The sequence below is a fragment of the Astatotilapia calliptera genome, chromosome 5, assembly GCF_900246225.1.
Source record: "Astatotilapia calliptera chromosome 5, fAstCal1.2, whole genome shotgun sequence".
NCBI classification, from domain to species: Eukaryota; Metazoa; Chordata; class Actinopteri; order Cichliformes; family Cichlidae; genus Astatotilapia; species Astatotilapia calliptera.
Window position 1 is genome coordinate 15,517,529 of NC_039306.1, and position 20,903 is coordinate 15,538,431.

At 38.3% G+C, this 20,903-nt stretch overlaps 1 protein-coding gene across 1 annotated transcript; it reads right to left on the reverse strand.

Annotated features, from left to right (window-relative positions):
- Positions 1-225: 225 nt before the first annotated feature.
- camk1a (calcium/calmodulin-dependent protein kinase Ia) lies at positions 226-19,537 on the reverse strand. Its single transcript, XM_026167472.1, has 12 exons — positions 19,364-19,537; positions 18,058-18,176; positions 6,903-7,034; positions 5,825-5,899; positions 5,230-5,368; positions 4,980-5,106; positions 4,626-4,701; positions 4,423-4,535; positions 4,245-4,323; positions 3,699-3,786; positions 3,363-3,531; positions 226-2,860 (listed from the first exon to the last, which is right to left on the reverse strand). The coding sequence occupies exons 2-12, from the start codon at positions 18,141-18,143 to the stop codon at positions 2,757-2,759; spliced, it is 1,188 nt and encodes a 395-aa protein (XP_026023257.1). The 5' UTR covers positions 18,144-18,176; positions 19,364-19,537; the 3' UTR covers positions 226-2,756.
- Positions 19,538-20,903: the final 1,366 nt, after the last annotated feature.

Below are 20,903 nucleotides of genomic sequence, written 5' to 3' on the forward strand. Positions count from 1 at the left end.
ATACTTTAAATACTTTTTAATCAAACGAATTTGATCGTGGTTATTTTAAAAGTTGTAATTTTGTAGTATTGAGATTGGCGAGTTAAGAAGCACCGCATTTAAAAAAGTGAATGCATTGCCTTTTGCAGACTATTTGGAATCAGCACACTTTACATTTCTACAGTTTCACCTGAAATCTTTCATAAACCTGGTTATTATATTATGACAGAACACACAATGCATAGACAAGGAAGTTTTATTTCAGTTTCAGCAATCATATCTCTGTGGGTACAAATCTTATTTTCTTACATCTTGTTCAATAACCCATGATGCATTGCATCCATACATTTGTAGCTCAAAACAGCTTTTACAAAAAAGGATATACAATATATACTTATATTTATATTTATATATATAATATACACGTGTTTCTTTATGAATTTAGATGTGTTTGTAATGGGTAATATAAGCTTTAAAAAACACAGCCAAGTGGAAACAAATCCCAGGAAAGGTTGAACAGAAGGTCATTACCAAACATATAATAGCCAGTTTCTCAAAGTCATCAACACTGGCTATCTTACAGTTAACATTAAGCCCTTCAAACACAGTTTGCATATTTTCCACAATTACAGTCATGTAAATCCAGAGTGATAGCCTTCTTTTACTGTACTATATGTATCAATAACAAAATGAGGGGAAATAATAATACGAGTGGGGGAAATAAACAGGTTTAAATTCAACTAAAGTGGACTGCTTGCGTACTAATGTAACACAACACAACAAGTGTCAGGATTTAAGTAATTCTAGCAAGCTGTTGGAGGGAAAATGCTTTGTCACACTCCTTTTCTGTTTTAAATCTCTCGAAGGCCGTCCTTCACCTGAGTCATACATTTAAAAAATGATGACATGCTTGATCTGTATCTTTAGTAAAGCATTCCAATTTCCCTGTATGGCTTTAGTATTTTGGGCCTTTTGCTCTGGAGGAACAAAGCTTGTACACTGGCAGACAGGTGATGCACACAATGGCACTGATGTGTTTTTTCCCCTATCACTGTCTAGATATCAGCTAGTAATGATTTGTTGGAGAGATTCAACATAAGTAATAAAAGCAAAAAAAAACCAGAACGATTAAAAGAGAGTCCAGATGGAAATAAACATAGTACAGGAGAATTGTCACTCAGGTAGAGACTTGACCATCACAGTCAATGCAAATGATAAGTCCACTGTGCTGTGTTGTATTCTGTTAACAACATTACTTCTGGTGTTACTCACTTCACATTATATATCTCAAAATTACAGTATTACATCTTTTTTTTTTCAGTACAACAGAGTAATAATAATCATGTGTGTTTATACTAATTGATCATCATTCATGTAAACATATTGAACCAGGTCATGCAAACAGTAGACCAAAACTTCTTCCACTAGAGGTGCACAGCACAAAGCAGGCGGAGCGCGCAGACTGAGATCCCTCTGGAGCCAGACCTCGAGACTGACAGCCGGCGGACATTTAGACACTTTGTCAGAAACAAAACAGGGAGGATGAACATGATATGGTTATGTTTGTTTTCTTCCCACTTGTTGTGGATTCTCTGTATGCTTTTTCTAACATGACGAATGCCAATGGAGGAAGGTGAGATTACTGTGATTTCCAGACTTTTGGGGATCTCAGTTTGAGCCTCAGATAACAGAACAGCCATAAAACAAACAAACAAACAAAGAAAAAAAAAACAAAGAAGTCTCCTTTTGATATTCGTACATTTCAGTGTTTTCCCTAACAAAAAGCATGCAGACACTTCAGGTCAGAATGACCCTTCACAAACCCAGTCTGAGCCAGAATAGAGTCCATAACCCCAGAATCACCCTTCACTTTCAATTATCTCCTTTGCAAATAGGCTTTAAACAAAAGAAGTGAATACTTATTTTTTTTTAAAGACAGAAACACTAAATAGTGACAATGTGAGGGGGAAAAAGGGGTTAACCAAACAGAAATAGATAGGCAGGTGAAATCAGCAGTGAAGACACAGCTTGAGATTTAACTAAACAGCTACTTGGTCGATGACTAGACTGAGTCATATTGAGGGGTGAAGAGTATAAAGACATGCAGAAGGAGCTTTCAGTACTCTTTTCATTAGCTTTTTTCCCCCCCTGTCTGGCCAGATTTTTGGAGAAGGCTGCGAGAAATGTCTAGCATGTGGTCCAGATGGACGCCCATTGTAACTGCGATTAGAGGTACTGCAGATGTCAGATAATATAAGAGATACGTAATCAAAGAGAATACCTTTATCTCATCACAGATTAAAACTCTAGGCCCTTCCTGAAGCCAACCACTTATAGTACTAGCAAAATGTCAATGGCCACATTCACCTAGATTTTTTCAGCAGCGTGCTTTAATGGTGGTGGTGGAGGAGTATTGGCGGAGGGTTTCTGGACCAACATATTGCAAGATCCTTTAAAAGAGCCATGCCTACTTGAAGCAGCTTTGTTTACCATTAATGCAATGCAGTTAAAACTTGTAAATCTTCACTCATGAAGTTTTTTCTTTTTTAAAAATTATTATTTATCTTTTCTTTTTCTTTTTTTTCCCAGGCAAAGGAAATGTATGTTTTGTCTGCACTGTAACAGTGACCTGCTGGCTGTGGATGTACTCTGGTGGACCGTGCCTGATAGCTGCTCTGCATTCCTGGCCAGACTGGGCGGGTCGGCGGGTCAGCGGGTCGGCGGGCTCTGGGCGCTCCAGGGATTCGATGTGACATGACAACACTATTAGGTTGTGCTCAGATCCGACTAGTTGGCCTGCAGCAGTAGGTGCAGCTTCTCAGGCTGTCCCGATCCGTGCTGCCCTCATTGCTTCCACGACGGCCATCCTCGTAGTTAGACACTGGATGTTAGAGCAGAGCACGGATTATTCTGGGGTCTGAGATTATCCATGGTTGGTGTAAGAGCTTGAGTCTGTCTGTTCAAAGTAAGTGTAAATTGGCCTAATCCAGCTAGCTCCTCTTCCTAATTCTACACCCACATCATATTGGGCTGATGATAGAAATAGGCAAGATTTCCAATTGTACCAGATTCACATCTCATGACAAATCAGTGTGGTTGTATGACTGAAAACCTTACCGCAAACATCATAAATTATTGTGAACTTACATTTTAGGGCTATCCTAAATAAGGAAGAAATTTTGTCTAAAATAAAATAGTTTGTTTTTGGTTTAATTGCAGCTGATAATTACAGTAACTATGATATTATTATATACATGTTAAACTCATCTCCTTTGACATGAAAATTCACACAATTTCTAAAAACATACACCTTGAATCACCTAAATTTTCCTGGGAAAAAATTGAATTTCCATATGTTCATTCACTGTGAACTGCTAACTTACAGCTCTCCTCCTCGCCATTCCCCAAATCGTCATCCTCCTCCTCCTCTTCCTCTGGGAGCAGATGTCCATGGCAGGGGCTGGTGGGAGTAATCTGACTGGGTCCCTCGAGACTAGTGCCCAGCTGCAACTTCCGCATGTGGCGCACCACTGCTGTGGCATTAAATGCTTGCTACATGGAGAGAGGGAAGAGTGGAAGGGGAAAAAAAATAGTAAGAACCTTCTGTGTCTGACAGCTACTGAAGGAGGAAAACAGTTAAGCCGTACAAAATGAAACTCCTGGCAATCTTAATACACCTCTTCCCACAGGGTGCTGCGTGATTCAGCCGAGGAACTGACCTTCCATTTACTTTTGGCAAAGTTCTTCTTGATTTGTGCGCTGACAGATTCGTGGATATTCTTATCCAGAGCTGTGTCACCACATATCCTGAAAGTCACCAAGAATTGGAGAAATTACAGGAATTTTAGGCACATGACTGAGACATCATATTGTAAACAATTAGCATCATTCATGGCTAAGCATTACTTCACTGAAGCATAAGCCAATCTGTAGAACACTGATCTGCTGATCTGCAATGTAGAAATGTTTCTTTGGGCTTTTCCCAAACATCTGACAATGCACAATCAAAGAGATGAGTCAGCTAAAGCAATCAGTTATATGCACACTGACAGTAAGAAAAAACAATAAACAATATTGCAGTCAATAACTGATTGATTGTTGTATCTTGCGATATTAAAGAAGCCGAAATGTCACCCCTGAGAAACCAGAAAAATTTAAAAAATAAAATATAACAAATATATAAATAAAAACTTGAAAACATTTTCAGACTGCTGCTTATGACATTATAGCAGCTACATATAGATCCAGTATTTTAGCTTTCCTACCATGGATGCTGGAGCGCCTGCTCACATGTGTATCTTTTCAAAGGGTCTTTTTCCATCAGGTGACAGATGAAGTCTTTGGCTGCCAACGAAATTTAAGTTCGTGTACAAATAATAATCTCATTTGTTGCTATTTATGTATTTTTTTAATCTGTATTTGTAGTAGACATTTCATGGTTACCTGAATCTGAGATGTCATCCCAGTATGGAGAGTCAAATTCATATTCTGCTTTCAGAATCTGCTCAAACAACTTGGCGTCATTCTCATCGTAAAACGGAGGATAGCCACATAAGCTGTAGAAACGACATTGGATTTTATTTAATGCAAGAAACCCCCTCCAAACGCTCTCTATACTTCTCAGGGATAAATAAACTGTGACTTACAGAATATAAGAAATTACTCCTATGGACCAGCAATCCACTGCTTTACTGTATGGCTTCTGAGCGAGCACCTCAGGAGCTGCAGTCAACATTCACAGAGTGAGAAAGTATAGAGACAGAGCAGCGGTGAGGATGAATTCAAGTAATCTTGACCTTTCAGTAATACTATGTGATCTGCCAGGTCATGTTAAACAGGTAGAGAGCACTTCTGAAACACTTGCAGTTGACTCAATAGTGGATGAAAGAGCCTCTCACAATGCAGAGTATAAAGAGGGGATATCAGCTGAAACAGCTAGTGCTAAGCTCACATGAAAGAGAAGGGGGGACGTGAGAAGACCAGAAAATTGAATGCCTCACCCACATATCCAGGAGTACCACAGGCTGTGGACATGACGCTGCCCGCCCCCTCAATTTTTGACAGTCCAAAGTCACTGATCATAATCTTCGAGTCTTCATCCATACTGTAATACAGCAAATTCTCCGGCTGCAGAGACAAGAAGAAAGATCAAAGAGGAAGGTTAGAAAAAAAAGAGAAAAGAAAGAAAAACAAGCCAACTGCAAGACAGGTTGAGCTTTTATATCTCTGTCTTTTGCTGAATTAAGATACCTTCAAGTCTCTGTGGACTATCCCCATATCATGGAGGTATTTGACTGCATCCAAGATTTGATGGATGAGCTGGCTGGCATCTCTCTCCGTGTAGAAACCTTTCTCCACAATTCTGTCAAAAAGCTCACCTCCAGACACCCTGTCAGTAAAACAAAATCAGGGAAAAGAGTCTCTACAGTACTGCAAATATTAGAAGTGATTTTCTCTTCAACATGAGCTTAAATTTGTTTAAATTAAAAAAAATCTATTATCTTATTCTTTTATGATTATTACTGTCGTTTCCAACGGTTTACTGAATTTTAGCAAATTGTCCGAATTACGTAAGACTGCTTCATCCTGCTAGTGATTTCATGAGTTTGAACATTTGAAATGACATATATTAATACGAATATGATACACTGTCAAATTTGAGGTGTTACATAATGCCATATGTAACAGATTTTTTTTAAAAAGAAGCTTTTTCCTGATTTGTTTTCTCTAAATTAACAGAACAAAATCAAATGTTTCCAGGCTATTTTAAAGAAAAATATGAGAGGCATGTGTATCTTGTGTTGTGCAGTTGGCAGTGTGAAAGCAATGAGGAAGGAGAACTCACAGCTGCATGACAAGATAAAGGTGGGATGTACTTTCAAAGATGTCCTCCAGCGAAACAATATTGGGGTGCTTGATTCTGAAAATTCACAAACAGAAATCATCAGAAATCTGTTTTTTTTTTATTCATTCATTTTCTTTTTTAAACAAGTCACATTTCACCAAACACCAAACGTTTATATTTAATTGGTCACCAGATGGCATTCTTGCTGCATAATTCCCATTTTAGTGAGCGCTGCTCTCTCTTTTCCCTGATGTGTACAATGGTGAACTCAGGTTAAAACAAGGTATTTACACTGCTCCCTAAAAATAGAAAATGTGACAGCCTCCCAGAAAAATCACAGCTAAGTTTTAGACAGATTACCTCTTGACTCTTTTCTGCACCTGCAGAAATGAACGAAAAACACTTATAGGGCCTAATAGCATGGTTATAACAAATGTTAGTCTCTTAAAACATTGATTTGGATTGCTTATTGTTATGAACCAGCCAACAGAAGGTTGAGCATCTCTCTCGGCTGCTGAGTCAAGTTGAAAGCATATGAGGCATCACTAACACAACAGCAGCTGAGAAGGGCTAATGTGACTTTTCGTAGGGTGAGAGAATCCCTCTGTCTTTTCTCAGATCATTTTTTTCAAACTTCCCTCATCTCCCTCACTCTCATGTCTCTCTTATTTATTTCATTCTGACTTAAATATTCTGTCCACTCCTCCCATTCTTTCATATCATTCTCCCTCTATAATACTCCCCCCACCCCACCCTCTCCACTTCTCCTCCCTCTATGTCTCTTTCTCTTTCTTCAGTACACTGCTGCGGGGAACTCCACACCATCTCCGCCTCTGTGTGCTGTTGCCCTGGCAACAGGGACACTAAAAATAGGTCTATCTTCTTTACTCCTGACATTTCCGGTGCACAATCCTACTGTTTCAACTGACACCATGCATTTAGTCACCCATTCAATTGACCCCTTGCATATATTTTGGAGTGATGTATATGCACTGTAGTACCAGGCTGCACTGATTGATCCTTCCAGCTGGACACAAAGCAGCAGCCGATGCATCGCGAGCAACTCCAGCGGCCTCACCTGTGTAGTACTGCGATCTCATTTTCGATATTGTTCTCTTTGCCTTCCAACGCTTTCTTGGGAATGCACTTAATGGCCACGAGCCTCTGAGTCCTCTTTTCCTCTGCTAGAACCACCTCGGAGAAAGCACCCCTAAAACACACACAAGCGTACATGCACCAATCAGACAGTAATTGAGAGACGTGTGGACTGAAACGGACAAAATCAGAAAGCTTTGTGCCACGATGCCTAGAGAGTGTGACATGAAAGAATAACACATGAAGAGTTGTTTTTTGTTTTGTTTTTTTAACAAAACATTCATGCTTATAAGCTCTAATAAATAAAAAATAACTATATATGTTTGAATATACAGGTTTTTGGTGCAATCTTCTTATTTCTTCTTATATGTTCTGCTAACTGGAAGGTTGGTGGTTTGAACCCCAGCTCCTCTGGTGTGCATGTTGTTCCGTCCTTGTGCAAAATAATGAAAATGAATTTCCCTCTCTGAGAGTGTGATTGATAAAGGGCTGCACGCACTGAATGAGGCACTGTATTTGTGCATTAATGCATGAGCGGTCAATAGGCCTGGAAAAGTGCTATGAAAACACCAATGTTTAATTTACCACTTAACCACACCAGACCTCATACACTGCATTCAAACCATCAGGGTTTGTGTTTGTGTTGCAAAGGTGTGCGCGTGAGAGAGCGATGTTTAGATGAATAATTCACAACGGTGGCATTACCAAGAGGATTTTGGGGGGCCGAGAAAAGGCTCGGGAGGTGATGCAACAGTCACGTAGAAAGATGGGAAGAGAAGTTGTTTTAAAAAAGGAAACGATGTTCAATAATAGATAGAGTAAATGTAGTGTAGCTGTATCTGAGGGAGACTAGACTGCATTATAGATTACGGTCTGGTGATGATGAGAGGCAGAATAGTTTGTATTTACACAGTCTCCCCACAGGAGCGTGGGAGGGAGCTCAGGAGGAGACCTGAATGCACCAACATTGTTAGCAACCACAGGGATCCTTTCCATGTGTGCGAAGCAACACTGTCACTCAAAACACAAACGGATGTTTGATGTTCAAGTTTTAGAATACGTCATCTTTTGAGCCAAAACTGAAAATGTTTGGATTTTAATAAAAATCTTAAATAATAATTGCTCGCTTTATATTCCTTCTGCTTTTAAAGTTAATTAATATGTAATTACAAAGCTGATGTAATGTTCTTCTTCTTCTATTTTTTCTGTCATCTCTCCATAATAAATGCTCTGCCTGAATCCGTGGTAATCCTTGAGATGGCTTTGCACCGTGGCCATCTTGTGCTCAGCGAACCAAAGCACTGGAAACATTTGCATAGTGAAGCTGATGCACAAGAAAGCAACCAATTCTAACACACATCTCTGGTTTCATTTTTAAAACGTCCTTAAAATAGTCTCAGAGCAAAATTGCATAAACGTCCATTTCTCATCGACCCCTGAAAGCATTTTAATATGTTTAAGCCTGCAGCATTTGTAGCTACATAGGCTTTCATCAGAGGGTCAAGAGTGCTAAACTTACACTATCGGTCAGTAAAACTCTGTCTAACTTTATGGGGATTATTGAAAGTAAGGCAATCAACACCTCAGGGGGGAGAGAGACCTATGGAAATCCTAATTTGATCACGTGTCTTTCTCATGGAAATGTAGGCAGTATTATCTCATTTTAACATGTGTCTGAAATGTACTGTTACATTGTATAAGAACTGCCTCATCAACTTTATAAATGGCATTTACACACTTCCTTGCTTTGATACATTTCTCTGAAATTCTTAGAACTACCTGTTCAACTTCCACATTACCGCACACATCATAGGGCTCATTCCTTTTAAAGCTTTGGCACATTTGTGGACATTAATACTAACTGCCCACATTATTAAATGCTTGTGTAATGCAGCTCAAATTGTATAGAACAGCTCCTTCTATACTAACTCTAAAGCACCCAGGTGTCAATCCTTTTGAACAAGTTAAAACATGCCGAAATAACAGAATTTCATTGTGACCGATTCTGATAAAGGGCTGTGAAAGAGTCTTATCTTTTTATTTTCCATATCAAAATAATAGGATCTGTTAGCAAATTGCAGTACAAATTACACAGGTATAAATGTGAATCTTGTCCAGTCACCCATATGCTGTAATGTGTACTGTTGTACTGGAAAAGTGTGACCTTGTGGATTTTCAATCATTGCCTTTAAACCCACAGTGCAGTTTACGTCACAAAACACAGAATTCACTGTTACACTGACAGCTAAAGTCTGTTTACTTTGTACTGATAAAGATTTTGAGTGTGCAGACTACTGTGTGTTTTTGATAAGAAACACCACCAGTAATTGTTCTGCAGTGATTTGAGATATGCACCAAAGTGACTGACAAAACAGTGAAACAACAAGAAAGAAAAACCATCACTTTTTATAGGTGCAGAGTGCAAATCTGTACTGTTCAAAATGCTATAATATCAGACAGCAAAATATCAGCACAATACAATAGCCATAAAAAACAATAAACAACAAATGAAGATTAAAAGACATAAATACATATAGTGCTTAACAAATTATTAGATCCCACCAAAGGTAAGGTTAATGCCACAGCCGCTGTAAATTAAAGTTACTGGTAATTACAAAAATATATTTTTTCACGTTTTTATGTGAAACATTTTAATGGAAAAATGTAATTATTGTTATTATCTATGAATTTTCTCATTTACTGTTTTACAAAAAAGGAAAGGAAAAAACAGTAAAGAAGATCGATATTTTTTATTACTTTGCAAATTAAAATTTTACTTTTTAAGTTTGAAGTTTTACTTTCCTGAACAGAAAAACGTGCCAGCTCAGGTTTGGGTTTAAAATGTTATCAGTTTTTTTTAGCAGTTATAGCTACCATCTGGACCATTAGGGCTGTGCCTTATCATACAATATTACTGGAGTACATTTAAAAACACCCTCTCACAGTAGGGAGCAAACAACAATGGCACTAGCACAGGCATGTCCGAGAGTGAGAGCATGGAGTCAGTCCCCAGTGAAGACTAAGTACATAAAATGCAATGCTTTGCAAAATATGCAAACAAACAAAACAAAAACAACTGTTCCCACTAAAAGCGGAAAAAAACTTGTTCCACCATTTGAGGTGGAAAAAAAAAAAAAAAACAAGCTTTAAAGATTCATGAGGAGGTGATTCTAGCAGATAGCAACAATGTCAACCTAACTATCATCTCCAGTAGAAAATATTTTTCGATTTCAGGTTTATTATGTAACAATATTTTACTGACTACTAAACAGTTACAATGCTAGGTTGCTAGGTATTCTGTCAAGCAGTTTTTTTTAGTACGTTTACTTTAAAATTTCAGTGAAAAACATGACCTAGGCTACTTTTTGTGCTTACATGGGATTTATGCTGTGTCACTGGAAATAATGCTGTGTCACCACTATTGTACTATAATGGTGCATCTACTGCAAGCACCTTGTGGGAATAGATTCACATTTTGAATTAGGTAGTCTGTCATCAGTGACAGTACCTCATTGGAAAAGAAGGATGGGAAGTGCTCTTCATTGTGTTTGCACTGATAAATACTGCTGCCTGCAAGCTGCAATTACTGATGAAACATTGTTGAGGTTTTTTTCTATATTAACATAGATTTCATAGTCACAGATTTCCTTGATATATAATGATATAATTTTCAAGCTGTATCGCCCACCTCTCATCACTATTGCCTAATTGAGAGTTCAATCCCACAGTTTATTCACTTTGCTCTAAACAATGTCATGTGACTGAAAAAAGTCAGTCTCTTAGTACTACAGTAAAGGCTGAGACAAGAATGGAAAAAGAATATACATAAAAGAATATAAAAATATATTATCCAAAATGTAATTTAACATGTGTAAACATAAAATATCATTAGCTGTAACAGAACTATGAGGCTGTATAATGGTCGAAAGTGTTCTTAAAACAATATGACTGCGTGATTTCAGCACAGATCTGTGAGTGACAGAATGACAGAGCAGACGACAGAGCCAGAAAAGGATCATCATAGATGTACATATAAACACGCACATACACACACATGTACACACTTCCCCACTGTTGCCATGAGACACACTGTAATTAACCATCCAGTTGCTCATTTCTCCTTGGAGACATAGTAGGGGTGGACTCTCAATGGGTTTTGGAGAGGAACACAGAGGAAGCTACTGTAGCTGTTGCTCTAAACTAATGAGAATATGTGGAGTGCTGTGTATTTTAACCCTGGACAGGCGCAAAAATGGGGCTGTATGTTCTCATCCAGCTGTAAGGTTTTCTTTTTTTCAGTCTCTGATTAAAACATTGTTTCTGTATCTAACCAGCAATTGGTAACATACAATGGAAATGTATTTAATGCCAGTAAATAATCCTGGCATGTGCATCAACTCGCTGTTAAGAAACTAAAATAAATACATTTCACATGAGTCACTGGACTCAAGACTCATAACTGATGCATCTGTCATCTTGGCAGTTAGAATAAGACATCTTGTAAAAGAAGATAGATAGATAGATAGATAGATAGATAGATAGATAGATAGATAGATAGATAGATAGATAGATAGATAGATAGATAGATAGATAGATAGATAGATAGATAGATAGATAGATAGATAGATAGATAGATAGATAGATAGATAGATAGACACACACACAAAAAAAAACACAAGTTGGTGATGACACTATCAGCCCAGCTGTCTAAATGGACAAATATTGATTCACACATTCTCATATCAATGTCTCGCATTGCTTTCACTCTAATTAGTGGTATCACTGTACTGTACAACACACACACACACACATGCTTTCATTTTTGTACATATACAGTACTGTGCAAAAGTCTTGAGCCACCCCTCATTTTTTTGTTAATTTTTTAAAGTGGTCGGATCAAAATTTTCCGTTGGTGATTGGTTGCAGATAATAAGAGAGGAAGCACAGTGAATGTCTGTAGCCATCTGTAGAGGCATTAACACGGTACAAACTCTGTCATTGCCTTACATGCTATTTCTATGTATTTTTACACAGGTTTCAAGAGAAGGCTTTTGCACATATATACACCCATTGGCCACTTCATTAGGTACACCTTTTCAATACTTTGTTAACACAAATGTCATAGGCAGCATATAGACCTGCAGGAGTTCAAATCGAGCATCAGAAAGGAGGAGAAAGGTGTCTTTGAACATGGTCTAATTGATGGTGATTGATTGATCTGAATATTTCAAAAACTTCTGATCTAGTTGGATTTTCTCACACAACAATCTGAAAACAGAGTTTCCAGAGACTGGTCAGGAAAAATAAAATATCCAGTGACCCTCAGTTCTCTGTGTGAAAATGCCTTGTTGTTTCCAGAGGTCAGAGGACAATGGGCAGAACTGATATGCAGGTAACTATAACTCAAATAATCCCTTGTTAAAACCAAGGCTTCTAACAAGCTGTATCTAATGAAGTGGCCAGTGAGTGTATTTGCACCGTTTTAGTCTTAAGCCAGTGACTTCATACAGTTGCAACATAAAGTTGCAGCCTTAACCCCCTGGGTTCTAAGTATCATAGATGGTAACCCTAACACTATATATTCACTGAACACAGGTTGTCACATACGGGTCTAAGTATTTGCTACTTAAGAATGAATACTTTTTCTAAGTTCTGAGAGTTCCTTAGTTCAAAAATATAATTTTTTGTGGCAATTACTTTTATCAGGTTCTTTTTTTATTTTAGGTGATAGCTTCACAATCAGTAAAAACTGTTGCCCTTTTTGAAAACATCTACAAGGACCCGTAAGCCTATCGATCTCACCTGATACAAAATACTCACTTCAAACCCAACACGCCTCCAAGTCCCAAAAAAACCATTCCCGTTTTAGTCCAATCCATAATGTGTGTGTGTGTGTGTGTGTGTGTGTGTGTGTGTGTGTGTGTGTGGGCTTGAGAGAGTGTAAAAGAAGACTGCATCTCTGTGGATATATAGTACAATCCAATTCAAAATTATCTCTAGATCCATTTTTCGCATTGCAAAAATATCTTTATACATTCACACCACCAAAGCTTGGGAGTGGAGTGGACTATTCACCAACAATTGTACAACTGTACGTTCTCCCTTCACACTGCTAGAGTTATGTGTAAGTCGAACCTCTTCACTCCTCTCCTATTCTCTTCAAACAAACTAACCAGCACAAGTGCTTTCCAGTGATTCTGAGTACTGCACAGTCACAATATTTATACTCATCATCCACCTTTACAGCACAAGTAGTTCTTAAAGCTGACCTGCCTCATCTCTTTGTTTTATTTGAAATTAAGGCTCATTTTATTGTTATCCTGTCTTTATGAGTCATACTTTATGCCAAATAGCTTCCCTTTTAAAATGTCAGTTAGGTCTTGATGTTAAAACTAATTGAAACAAAGGGTATTCCAAAAGTGAGTCAGATACCATCGCTTAGGTGTAAACTATGATTGTGAACTTATTGCATTATTCCTCTAAAACCTGTATCATGTAATTACCTTGTTCCTTAACCGGGGGCTCTAAAAGAAGAATCAGGCATCAGCAGTAAACTTCAGAATCACTCTGCTGTGGAAGCTTAAGACTGATTTTACTACTGTTTTGTGGTTTAAATGATTTGTTAAGTAGCCTCTGTGTAGCTCATTTCTGTTAGACAAGCTACCAGCTCATGGGTATAATCCCTGTCCACAGCACTCATAAACTGAACTTATGTTCCTGCACACTATCACTGTTCATGATTAAAGTCAAGCTGCAGCGTTCTGTTTTGTAAATAAACACAGTAAATTAAGTGATTTCAGAGGACATTTATCCACACTGTAAAACAAAAAGACATCTATTTGGACAACTGAGATACAGAAAAGCGAAGGCTTTCAGTATTAATGGCAGTAATAAACCACAGTAACTACAGCAATGCCTCGGTCCCTGGACTCTCCTTCCATCTTAAAGTCTTAAACAAACACTCTCGGTAAAGAGGGCCAACACAGAAGAAACTTGAGTCAGCTAGACTGTCATCGCATGTTACACCTCCATAACAAGTATCAAAATATAATCTGAACTTTTGTCTACTAGTTATGACTATTAATTCCAGGAACAAACAAACAAACAAAAAAGATTCTATCTGTATTTGTTTACTGCATTTTTCATGATGAAAGATTTACCCTTGACCCTTTGAGATTGACCCTTGACCCTTTGGTAACACGTTCTGCATTCATGTACTTCCTTTTAACATTAGTAGTTCCACAAAGTAAAGGTTGACTGATATAAGCTCTTTAAGATGGATATCGATACTTCATGACACTTTATGATTTATAAATGTGATACTCTGATATATCTAGAGATGGGAATGAAGAACCAGTTTGAGTAGTTTGATTCCTTGGAATGCATTGTCGGCTTTTCTATCTGTCCTACTAGCAAATACGCTACAATCAGTTGATTTCAGTTTGTGTGCTGGAGGAGGGACGTTGTTGTGCAGTCTAAAGTGGAGCTATGGACATTTTGTTTTGACTGCACAAAAGGAGAAGAGTGCAATGGTAAAGTATAAATTGCAAACAACTACATTATGCTGCTAACGCACCTTTTGCTCTTAGAAATCACCTGCACAGACAGCATGCTAACGGTAAGCTAGCGAAGACCCCAGAGTGATGTTAAAGCTGAGTGAATGCTGATCCCACCCCAGCAGCCAGACCCTGAACTTCAACAGGAAACAAACTGCTGAGCAGTCAGGCAGCAGGCTTCGTTTTTACCTGTTCATGTTGGAGTAATTAAGTAACATACTGCTTTATTTAAAAATATTCTGTGTGATATGTGTAATACATTACTTTTTTGAGTAATGACCCCAACTCTGGGGGAAAAACATCCAACATGCACAAACATTTGAACACACAGCATGCAATTAATTTGCACAAATGTAGTGTCTTTGTATATGCTGGTGCATATACAAATCATGGTGGTGACTAAAAATGGAGCCAATGAGAACACAACGTCAGCATTCATCACAGGGTTGAAAGTTGTTTCTCATGTCTCTTCTCACTTTTTACATTTTAATTTATCAACTGTTATGAATACACATTCCAATAGATCATCAAATATCTAATAATAGCTGATAATATTGACCCATAAATAAATTAGGCTCACAGTCATACATTAGGAACAGGGAGGGGGATAGAGCGTGCCACCACATGAGCCCCAACCAGCCCCGATTAAGTAGGTGTTAAAAACTGTATCTTGATGGAGTCTCACTTGGTTGCCTGACACAATTTATCTAATCATCCGATGACACTTGGGTTTTGTCAATAAATGAAAAAAAAAGTGTGTTGAGGATTAGAGTGAATGTGCTCTGGAGAAACTGGTAGATTGAACGCATTACCTCTGGACAGAAACAAGTTGTCTGTTTTCAGGAGGTGTCCTAAATAAACCGATGAATAGTTTAACACACCAAGAGGCTAAAAAGTGGCAAATTTTTAAGAGCATGACACCCAAATATTCTGTTTTGGGAAAAGTACAATTTTGTGTACAATTTCATTACACTAACAGAATCCCAAGACTCTATAGTGCCCTACAACTCTGTCTCATTCATTTCATTCTTGGTAATTCACAGTGTTGAAGGAGAAAAGCATGACAATAACAAAAGTGAAAAACAGTCTCCAAAGCAAGGCAGGTATATTAATTGTAGAGGGGGGATTTCTTTTCCCCCATCTGCTAACACTACCATGAGGACAATTTGTTCTCCAGTGGACTTCAAACAGAGGTAGAACTGTGAGGATTATTCGGATCTGAATATAATATTTCAACATAAATCAATTAACTTCACACACTGAATTCCTGGATAAAGCTCCCCAGTAATCTTTTCTCTGAGCATAAGGAGCTTTCCGTCAACACATTAATTCTACCCTCTGCTAGGTCCAGCTATAGTGACAGGAGGGAAAGAATATTACTACAGCATTTTCTTTTTCTCGTTTTTTTCTGGAATAAGAGAGCATGGCATCCTGGCATTTTACTCACTTCAATCCAAGTTATATAACCTTTAATATCATACTTTAACAGTCACTGTTTTAAGTTGCTGTGGAGTCCTGGTAGAATCATTTCAGGAGTTATGAGCATTAAGCAGCAGTCATGAAATCTGAAACATACAGTCAAAGTGCATTACAGACAGCATGCACAGCTCTGAGAGACAGATTTTCTGTCTCTTACAGTGTTTTAGATAACGAGACAGTGTCATCTACCCACTGCTATCTCACAGTTTTGGATGGGGACCAGAGTTGTGCAGTCATTAATATCTGATTCTGTGTTGCCTCTCTGGGGAAGCAGGTGTGATTCCAAGAGGAGAGAAAACAGCCACACTACATATGGCACACCCGTGTCATCACAGGTGGATGTGTGCTAGGTCACTTGTACTCAGTTTAGGGGTGGAGAGGTGCCCACCTGACCATCTGGGCTCAGTCCTGTCCCCCTGGAGGGTGCAGATGCAGGTCTGCATGAACCCATGCTTCACCATCACAGACTGCAAGGCAACCTGAACCCAGCTGGTTGAAGATTAATTTGGTAGACTTATTAAATCAAGATTTAAAATGTATTTCAAATTCCAGACTATGAGGCAATAACAAAATGTAATCAGGGTCAATATGAGGGCAGCGGGAAATATGATTCACCGCCAGATTTTACATGACTGGTTGGACTCAAGCTTCAACAGATTTTCTGGCAAACTGCAGTCAGCAGTTACAGCCAACTTCTCCTGATTACCCAAGTTTGGAGTTCATACAACAGTCTTATATCCTCCTGTCAGCCATGATGGAGTAGCTTCCACAGACACATATGAAAAGGATAAAGAGTAACAAGTCATACTGAAAATTACAATTTCATAACTGGTTTAAATAAAAGGGATCTATCCAGTTACATTGATTTTATGTTAGTATGAAATGTGTTCTTATTCTTTCTTTTTTTTACTTTAGAGTTTTCATAAAAGGAGAAAATGTATTATGTATACTGTAGGAAAGAGGAAACCCAGAACAAACAGCCTACAAGTATTTCACATCCTCCTCAAGCACTAACCTCTGGAGCCAAAAGTTTTTTTTACGTTTGTGTTGAAAACTGCAGTTCTTCTGCTGACCACTGGAGGCAAGTTCCCAAAACAAATCAGTCCCATTAGACTCCATGTTAAAATGACAAAATTTAAAGCACTAAACAGTCTGTTTTACATTCTGGTACGAAAAGTGTTTTCATCTCTATGGATAGTTTCTCCCTTCATAACAATTCGAGAGAGTACATTTGCTTTTTGCTTTTTTTATTGCATTTAATTGTATTTTTTACACAGGCAGCTGCAGTCGATTGGTATCTGCTGGTCCCTTTCTCCACTAGTTGGAGTCACTGAACTGGACCACTACACTGTGCTTCTGCTTTTGATACCTTTTGAAGCATTTTAATTGAATTATCTGACAACTAACAAATGCACTAACATGGTTTACTTGTTACCATGACAACTCCACCCTCTTGCTGAAATATGGTCATTGCTACCTAAACAAAACAAACAAATAACAACAACAACAACAGCAAAAAATGAGGATAGTAAAAACACTGAAGCTTGCAGTTGCAAATCAGTTGGTGATGCCATGGTAGCTGCCTTCCTGAGAGCATGGTTTAGATCAGTGATAGGTGCTACACAGTCGTTAAATGGTGTGGAAATATATGGTAGAATGGCTATGTCAGGCTGTGTTAATCCTCATTATTTTGCTTTCACCACATTAAATCATGCAACATGCGTATGCACTCTGTCACCTGCAAGTACTCATAAGTTACAATGCGCATGGACAACAAATGCCAGCTTCACTATATGATGTCTCAGACTTTACAAACCTACCAGTACTTGTATGGGTTTTATCTTTGTGATGATAGACTCTCCAATAATGAAGGGAAATTTAATTCAAATTCTAAACATACATGGTTGTTTTTGTATCTAGTTATCCATAGTGTTATAGAGGCATTCCCGTTGCTGAGATTTCAGCAGTATTGGTGTAATGCAGACACAGCAAAAAGGAGCGTGACATCCAAATATTCCCAAAAGGTGTGGAAGTGCCTTTGCAAGTTTCGGCCAGTCAGCCATCGAGTCGAAATCTGTCAACTAAACAGTAAGTACTACTTACGTTCCCAGCACTTCTTTGAAGTCGTAATGTTCTTTGATGTCTGATGTCTTCTTTTTCCATCCATTTCCATCCTCTCCAAGAGGCATCCTACAATGCTGATGGGAAACGCCACACTACAGCTGTGGAAAAAAATAATCAAGGAAAAGACTCAGAGTATACACAATTAAGTTCAGATCAACTGCATTGATTTTCAATAGAGAAACAAATTAAATGATCAATTCGGGGAATTAGTGACTTGGTTACATTCTAAGACTTTTTTTTTTTAATTCTTAAGGAAAAAACATCCACTTTTTCTCTTCTACTTTTATGTTTGCAAAGATTTAAATGCAAAGTGGAGATATACATGTTTAGGAATTTGTATACAATCTGTGCATTCCTACAGTGTTTAATATTGAAAATTAAACAAAAATATTCAGTGTTTTTTAATTGTTTTAGATTACACTCTGGTTATATGGTGTGCTGCACTGAATGACAAGAAAAAAAGCTGGAAGTAAGCGCATGATGACAAAATACAAAATTACAACAGCTCTTGTGTTTGAATTTATTAAACAGGACAAATTAGATGACCAAGGTATGTCTTATTAAGATGTAGACATTAATGAGATAAGAAATAGAAATAAATCACGACAAAACAAACCTTTAGCAACAAACCTAGGACAAGTTTACAAACAGAAACCACAAACCACTAAAAATGACAGTTCTCCAGTTCTAAAAACCACTAATAAAGTAGGGCAAACAGTGCAGCAGAGGCTGTCACAAGAAAGCGACCATATACCGTGGCAAAAACAAACGCATGGTCAGTAGGTTGTAGGCAGACACTAGCTGGGGGACCTGTGCTATATTTAACACTTCGCTTGAAACAATTGGGTTTCTCTGAAGAATGAGTATCTACAAATATACAAATCCTTGGAGATCTTTGAAGTGGAAAGTGTAGGCTATTCCAGTGATTAGGGTTTGACAATAGAGGCTGCAGGGCTGCAGGGCGTGAATGGCAAGCAAGCAAGGAGTTTGAATGGAAATTAAAAACGATGCGATATGCTTCTAATGCCACAGCGAGCTCGTTTTTCGTGGGTCGTGGTGAACATGCAACTATCATAGACTACAGGAAGAATAGACGATGTGGGTGTGCGAACCATACTGCAGTGCTCAAGGGTACGGCAGTCAAATCAAGACAGCATCTTAAGGTTTAAGCAGGAGGCTGCGGACATGCGACAAGGAAGTGGAGCAAAGGCACTTTGTCTCACAGATAAAAATAACACAACGCAAACAAGCCTGCAATGAATGTTGAACTGAAAAGGGAACGTACCTAAATGGCGATCTGTGGCTGTGATGCGTTCTTCTTCCCTCTGGGAGCGAGTGTGCTTGCTGTGCTTGTGCGCAGCGCTGGGTCCGCTCCGACTTCTCCTGACGTCAAGAAAGCCAGACGTCTATGGACGTAGTGCACCATAAAATCACTATCTGTTCCCTCAACAACGCGATCTGCGATTCACCTTATGACTGTCGAGCGACTGTCTGTTACAGCTGAAGAGTTTTTATTTTTGGCGATACTATAGCGCAGATAATTCTCCTCCTTAAGCACTGTGCGAGTTAGATTCAGGCAAATTTTCAAGAGTTTTTGAAAGTCATAACAACCCAGTTTGAATAAATTATCAATCACAGCCAGAGAAGCCGGTTTAGCTACAGCAGACTAAACATTTTAAACGCAAAATGGCCCCAGGATGAATTATTATTTTACGCATGAATTATCAGAGGATTAAATCTCCCTTCCGCACCAAGCATCTTTCTTTTGCAGCTCTGTGCACTCTCACACTTAAACCATTTCCTGGCAGCCAAGTGACATGCAAAGGTGTGGACAAACAAAAAGCAGGTGAGAAGATCCGGGAAGAAATAAAATGTCTCACTCACTCATTAAAAGTTTATCGTTCCCCCTTGAATGAAGTTTGATTATTGTTTCTTTTTTAGTTTAATATTTATGTCGTAATTCAGTGCTTGTTATTCCTTTATTTTTATCACCACTTGCAGGATACTGTCCACATACTAAGAAGACAATCACTGAGTATCTAAATGTATATTCTTGGTAAACGTATACGGAGAACTCCACCAACCAGTCTCCATGGAACATCACAGGGAGAAAAAGCTCCACAGGGATGGTAGCACACAGCCCGCCATTTCTGGGAAAAGGCAGGGAGTTGTCCTTCTCAGTGTATCATTGTAAATAAATGTTGGTTGGGCGTACTGCATAGCCAACATTGTAAATCCAAGCACAATACATTATAATACAAATGTCCTTAATAACACAGAAAAGCTAAGTGAAATTCTCTCTCATAAAAAGCTCTAGTGTCTGAACACTTACTCCAATACTATAAAAACCATCACTGAGTGCCGTTCCTTTATGTGTTTTTTATTTCCTTTCTTTTGTCTTAAGCACTTGTTTAAATGTGCTTTTCAAACAAAGTGATGCTGAAGTACAAGTAATATGCCATTACCACAACTTCTTATAGTAATCATAATTACCATAATGAAAAAAACTCTTCTTTAACTCCCATTTATAATTTTCACAACAAACTACTACATTATACTTTTGTACAGTTTTTTTTTTCAGTTTCTTGTGGATACAGTAACCATAGATGTGATTTGTCATATGTTACGCTTCTTCTTTCAGCTCTTCACCACAGCAGATTATCTGACTCCATCTCACTGTATCCCCCGCATCCTCCTCTGTCACACCAGCCCTCTTCATGTCCTCCTTCACTACATCCATGAATCTGGCAGCTCCATCTTCAACATCCTTTACCCCATAAATCCATTCTCCCTTCCCTGCACATGTCCAAACATCTCAGCCTTCC